General features: G+C 58.0%; 1 protein-coding gene across 1 annotated transcript; it reads left to right on the top strand.

The window, feature by feature from the left end:
* Positions 1–1,885: 1,885 nt before the first annotated feature.
* LOC115516138 (5-formyltetrahydrofolate cyclo-ligase) lies at positions 1,886–2,377 on the top strand (the record flags this gene model as incomplete). Its single annotated transcript, XM_030318555.1, has 1 exon — positions 1,886–2,377. A coding segment is annotated over one exon (342 nt), but the record flags the coding sequence as incomplete, so codon positions are not given.
* Positions 2,378–6,608: the final 4,231 nt, after the last annotated feature.

The following is a 6,608-nucleotide window of genomic DNA, read 5'->3' as shown; positions in this document are numbered from 1 at the left end:
GGAATAGACCAGCAGGTTTGTGCGGAGGGACAGAAGGACACGGCCGTCCTTGGAGCCGGGCTCTGCTGGAGTTTGGCAGGTGTGGGCCGGCTGGTGTGGGTGGGCTGGGAGCCAGAGAGAAGCCAAGTGCACCTCGTGGCTCCGCAGGGCGCAGAGCGGCTGTTGGCCGTAGGGGCCGGGCTGGCTGCCGTCTGGACGTCCCTGCTCCCGACACCCTGTTCAGACGGTTCGTGGCTTCCAACCCTGGTGTGTTCCCGGCAGCAGTGCTGCAGAAGGGGTCAAGGCAAGCCCTGGACGGCCTTCCGGAGGCCGAGGACCAGTCCGGGAGGGCCCCCGGGCACGCCCCTGAGTTGGACCCGCGGGGTGGCTCTGGAGCAGCGCGGGTCCGTCAGTCTCCCTGGGCGAGGCCGCGGGGACCCTTCCGTGGGCCTCGTGAGCCCCTGGAGATTCTCCACCTCATGGTCCTCACCGCCTTCTTCATGAGACCCCCTCACACCTTCCCCCGTGGCCGGGTCTTTACAGCCTCAAGGACCCCGCCTTCCTGCCTGAGCCCCAGCCTGCTCGGTCTTGATGACGCCGTGGCCGACTCTGATCCCTGTGGTCCCTGGGAAGGTTCCAGCCAGAGGGCCGTTATGGGGACCCATTTCGTACCTTTGGAGCACCCCTGGTAGGCCAAAGCCTGCGGTCATGTGAATCCGGGGAAACCGGACGACCAGGCAGGCCTTGCCTCTCCGGTGGGAGGGCAATGAAATTTGCAGGTGGCGTGGCCCTCTTCCTGCCCACTGCCCTGGGGAGCAGCTCTGTCCTTTCTGGCATCTTTCTGACCCTCTCTTGCCCCTCCTGGGACATGGGCCCCCTAGCCTGGGAGGCACGTAGGATCGTACGGACACTTAAAAGAAGAAAGGAAAAAAGTTCTTAGGCCCCATCCATGGAATTCTCTTTAGGTGAGGATGGGGTCTGGGAATCAGCAGTTTTGTACTTACAGTTGACCCTTGAACTACTCGAGGGTTAGGGGCGCTGACCTCTACACACAGTTGAAAACACGTACAACTTTTGACTCTTCCAAAACTTACCTTCTCCCAGCATGCTATTGACCAGAAGCCTTGTGATGACACAGTTATCGCATGTTCTGTATGCATTATGTCCTGTTTCCGTATGGTAAAATAAGCCAGAGAAGAGAAAGTGATAAGGAAGTCATTAAGTCATAATTAAGAAACCATAAGGAAGTGGGGCTCCTGGGCGGCTCAGTCGGCTAAGTGTCCGACTTCAGCTCAGGTCATGATCTCATCGTTTGTGGGTTTGAGCCCCGCATCGTGCTCTGTGCTGACAGCTCAGAGCCTGGAGCCTCCTTCGGATTCTGTGTCTCCCTCTCTGCTCCCACCCTGCTTGTGCTCTCTCTCTCTCTCTCAAAAATAAACATTAAAAAAAAAAGAAACTGTAAGGACGAGAAAATACATCTGCAGTACGGGACCATATCGGGAAAAGCCACATAACAGTGGACTTTCCGCAGTTCAAACCCATGTTGTTGAAGGTACACACAGAAGGGCGTCTGGAAGGATGATTGACGGACTTAACTGAATTGCCGAGTAATTTTTATTTCCTTCTTTGACCCTGTGCTTGTTGGGTTTCCTAGAGTGGTCATATATTTCTTTAGAAATCGGAGAGAGGGGGGTGCCTGGGTGGCTCAGTCGGTTGAGCGTCCGACTTCGGCTCAGGTCATGATCTCTTGGTCCGTGAGTGCGAGCCCCGCGTCGGGCTCTGTGCTGACACCTCGGAGCCCGGAGCCTGCTTCGGATTCTGTGTCTCCTTCTCTCTGCCCCTCCCCCGCTCATGCTCTGTCTCTCTGTCTCAGAAATAAATAAACATAAAAAAAATAAATAAATAAAATTTAGAAATCGGAGAGAGGCTAGACGGCATCCAAAAGCAGGAACCAGATCCGCGAGGGGTCCGTCACTTTCGGAAACCGTTAACGCTCTTCTGTGTGTTCGTCTCTTCCACAGGGGGACTTGATCTCATCTTTGTGCCGGGTCTTGGGTTTGACAAGCATGGCAACCGGCTGGGGAGGGGCAAGGGCTACTACGACTCCTACCTGACGCGCTGTCTGCAGCAGCGGGACTCGAAGCCCTACACCGTGGCCTTGGCGTTCCGAGAACAGATGTGCCTCTGGGTCCCCGTGGACGAACACGACGTGAGGGTGGATGAAGTCCTTTACGAAGACTCCACGTAGATCCCGATGCCTGCGGCCCGGAGAAAAGCAGAATAGCTGTTTCCCCTCGTCACGAGGCAGCGTGCGTTTTGCCCACTCATGGTGAATATGGACTGCGTTGTTTTTAGTGGAATTGCAAACGCCTCACATTAAAGCATCTTCCAAAACCAATAGTGGAATGTTACTTAAAGTGGAGGCTGTCACGTGTGATGTTCTGCGTAACTTCCTGCCGTCAGCGTGGCGGGCTGATCGTTCTGCTCTGCAGCTTAAGCTAGATGTGTGTGAGGACCTGTGTCCGGCTCGGGGCGCCCGGAAGGTAGACCCCCCCCCCACCCCCAGCCCACACCCGGTTTCAGCGAGCCCTGTCTGGACTGGTCAGTCTTTGGTGGGCGGACGCGGGAGACTAGGCAGCTGCTAATTGCTTTGTTGGGGTTTGCTCTGGGTACAGAGTTCCCCAAGAATATTCTAGCACTTCATCATGACTGCATTTGCTCGCCCTGAGATTTTACGTATGACACTTTGTAGCTTTCGATGGTTCGTGGACCAAGACCTTTTATAATTCAAATACTTTAGTTCCGTCTCTGCTGTGCCGTGCGTCGGTCCCTTCCGAGTCTAAGATCTGATATCCTGTCAGTCAGAAATTGTGTGTTTGCTTGTGGTGTCTGCTCTGGAAATGAAGTTTGCTGCGGGCTGGGAGCTGGCAGATGGCATCACAGCAAGGGAAGATTTGGGCGGCTTCCTAGACGCCGCTCTCACACCCGGCGCCCAGCACGTGCGGGGTCCTGTGGAGCGTGTGTCCGTCCCCTCCCCTCCGTTGTCCCGTCGTCCCTTCTGTCCGGGCTCTTAGCACTCCACTTTATGTCTCTAACCACGGTCCACGTGACCTCACAGAACACGGATGTGATCGGGAGGTGGCCCTGCTTGGAGCCTTTCGGTGGCTGTTTGGGGCCCACGGGGTAACGGCCAGGTGGCTTCTCCGTGCGAAGCCCCCGGCCGGCCGGCACAAACGTCTGTGCACGTCCCCGAGCAACACGGGCCTCTCCTGCCCCTTACACCTGGTGAGTGTGCTCTCTCCTCTGGCCTTTCTTCTTTTGTCCAACCCGGAACTCCTGCCTATCATTCAGGACCCCCCAGGCCCCCTCTCCCGTGAGGCCTCCCCCACCCCCAGGCCCCCTCTCCGTGAGGCCTTCCCCTCCCGCCAGGCCCTTTCTCCTGTGAGGCCTTCCCCCCCCAACACCCCCTCTCCCATGAGGCCTCCCCCACCCCCAGGCCCCCTCTCCCGTGAGGCCTTCCGCTCCCAAGACCCCCTCTCCCGTGAGGCCTTCCCCTCCCAAGACCCCCTCTTCCGTGAGGCCTCCCCCACCCCCAGGCCCCCTCTCCGTGAGGCCTCCCCTCCCCAGGCCCCGTCTCCCGTGATGTCTCCCCCCCCCTCCCCAGGCCCCCTCTCCCGTGAGGCCTTCCCCTCCCGCCAGGCCCTTTCTCCCGTGAGGCCTTCCCCCCCCCAAGACCCCCTCTCCCGTGAGGCCTCCCCCACCCCCAGGCCCCCTCTCCGTGAGGCCTCCCCTCCCCAGGCCCCGTCTCCCGTGTTGCCCCCCCCCCCCCCCCAGGCCCCCTCTCCCGTGAGGCCTTCCCCTCCCGCCAGGCCCTTTCTCCCGTGAGGCCTTCCCCCCCAAGACCCCCTCTCCCGTGAGGCCTCCCCCACCCCCAGGCCCCCTCTCCGTGAGGCCTCCCCTCCCCAGGCCCCGTCTCCCGTGATGTCTCCCCCCCCCCCCAGGCCCCCTCTCCCGTGAGGCCTTCCCCTCCCGCCAGGCCCTTTCTCCCGTGAGGCCTTCCCCCCCCAAGACCCCCTCTCCCGTGAGGCCTCCCCCACCCCCAGGCCCCCTCTCCGTGAGGCCTCCCCTCCCCAGGCCCCGTCTCCCGTGATGTCTCCCCCCCCCCAGGCCCCCTCTCCCGTGAGGCCTTCCCCTCCCGCCAGGCCCTTTCTCCCGTGAGGCCTTCCCCCCCCAAGACCCCCTCTCCCGTGAGGCCTCCCCCCAGGCCCCGGATGGAGTTAACACCTCCTGCACTTGTGTAAACCCCCTGGTCACTGTCTTCCTTGTCATGTTGACATGTCTGTCCCTTCAGACGGCTCCGGAGGGGAGGGTGATACCGTCACTCATACTTAGCGGACACCTGCACGCATAGTCTGTGTTTGAGGGTTTGTTTGAATGAGTTAATTGAACATCCAGAAAGGTTTCACTTAAAACATGGATCCACGTTCTTTGGACAATAGCATGGGACTTGTGTTTTATGCACAAGAGTAAAAATACTTTAAAACGTGAGATTGGTGAGATTTGGGAAAGGGTCTCCCGCCTGGGAAGGGTGGCCCTGGTGACCGGGAATGGGCAGGGGTCATCGTGCAGAGGGTATTGGGAAGGGAGCACCCCGAGGATGCAGGTGGCTCCCTTCAGGACAGACTCAGACACTGAGGACAGGCCTCGAACCCGGGGACGAGCCAGCACCATAAGGGGCGTGGTGAGGGGCAGCCCTGGTGTGGGAGGAGTGGCCGCTAGAGCTGAGCAGAGACGGTTCTTAGCCTTGGGGAACTGGAGACACATCGGAGCCCCGGCGTCTGTCTCCGACGGCTGCCTGTTCTCTAAAAGCGCGTGTCATTTAACTAGAAGGTCACCTCTGCCCGGCTCTAGTCCGCCCAGCAGACGTCAGTAAGAACAGTGCACGCGCAGCCAGGACAGTGATGAGCGTGGGCGGGTCTAGGTGTGGACGGCCTGGTGCGCAACTCGGTTCCTGGTCCCCGTTCTCCGTGTTTCCCGCAGAGATCACGAATTCAGTTACGCTGCACTTTAATCAGATCACGCGTTTGCACGCTTGCTTCCTCGTGAGCCGATGAGCTCCTCGCGGGCGGTTTCTCTGTGGCGTGTGGGGTTCGCCACAGTCCCCAGCGCAGGATAAACTCCAGTAAGCTCCTGACGGAGGAACTGGCGTGCGGGCTCCCTGTCTTGTGCCCTTGCTACTTTTTACGCTGGTCCTGATCTGCTGCCGAGATTCTGCCCCTTCAGCATTGTCCCCCGGTCGGATTCTTCTAGAACGCGGTCTCTGTTGCTGTGGTTTCACGGCCTTCCTGGACCCCTCCACGTGTGGATCACGAGGTCTGCGCCCTTGGCCTTACGCATGCCCTCCACGCACCTCGTGGTCTTTCTCCCTCCCCACCGCCTGCCCGTTGAAGGGCCATCTCTCCTCCCTGGGAGCCCCCACCCCAAACACTGGTTGATACGCTTGGAAATAAGTAACAGATTCCCTTCCAGATACTACCTTATGCGTTTTAGCAGACATGCACTAGTGAAAGAGGAGAGATTGAAACAGTCTGTTGTCTGTAAATTGTGCAACACTTAATTTCTCTTATTTTTTAATGTTTGTTTATTTTTGAGAGAGACAGAGAGAGAGTGAGCAGGGGACGGGCAGAAAGAGGGACACACAGAATCCAAAGCAGGCTCCGAGCTGTCAGCACAGAGCCCGATGTGGGGCTCGAACTCAACGAACCGTGAGATCGTGACCTGAGCCGAAGTTGGACGCCCAACCGACTGAGCCCCCCAGGAGCCCCTGAAGTACTTAACTTCTAAAAGGGAAAGAGTTGTGATGGAAATTTTTTGTTTTTGAAAACCTTGTTTGAATCCCTTCTGACTGATTGAAATGTCTGCTTCTAATCTCAGTTTATTCTAGCGTTTGGTTTTCAGGGCTCTGGTCGTTTTCCAGTTCTGCAAGGAACTTCTTGTGATACACACGGCATACACTGGACACGGGAATCTGGAAGTATTTTCATCACTGTATTGGGCAGAGACAGCGCATGCTGCTGTCGGCCACACGCTGTGGTTCCTGTCCGTCCTGCACCCGCGAGAGTGGTGGCTTCCTCTGTTATTTCCAAGTAAAACTTTTTAATTTTTTTTAATTTATTTTTGAGAGAGCGTGAGTCGGGGAGGGGCAGAGGCAGGAGACAGAGGATCCAAAGGGGGCTCCGTGCTGTGAGCGCAGAGCCTGATGCGGGGCTCAAACTCACGAACTAGGAGGCCGTGACCTGAGCCGAAGTCCGATGCTTAACTGGCTGAGCCACCCAGGCGCCTGTGAACGGTTCCTCCGGAAGTATTTTACCCTGAGAGAGAGAAATGTAGGGGAACCAAAATATTTTTCATGGGTATTTCCTGTCATAAAATACTGTGAACATTCTGTTCCGTCTTCATGGTGTCCATTTGATAAAATTGGCGATGTCGTCGTGGCGGGGCGCATTCCTTGTCTGTGCGTTCCGGGGATGCCGCTGCTGACGCCCCTGCCGTGGGGCCCACCCGGCTCTCCTTGCACACAGGTTCCGGCCGAGGTGATCCCCTCCACGGCTTGACCTACGTAGTTTGTC

The sequence above is a fragment of the Lynx canadensis genome, chromosome B3, assembly GCF_007474595.2.
Source record: "Lynx canadensis isolate LIC74 chromosome B3, mLynCan4.pri.v2, whole genome shotgun sequence".
In the NCBI taxonomy this organism is placed as follows: Eukaryota; Metazoa; Chordata; class Mammalia; order Carnivora; family Felidae; genus Lynx; species Lynx canadensis.
The sequence above is the reverse complement of the archived record's forward strand: the minus strand, read 5'-3'. Positions and strand labels throughout refer to the sequence as shown.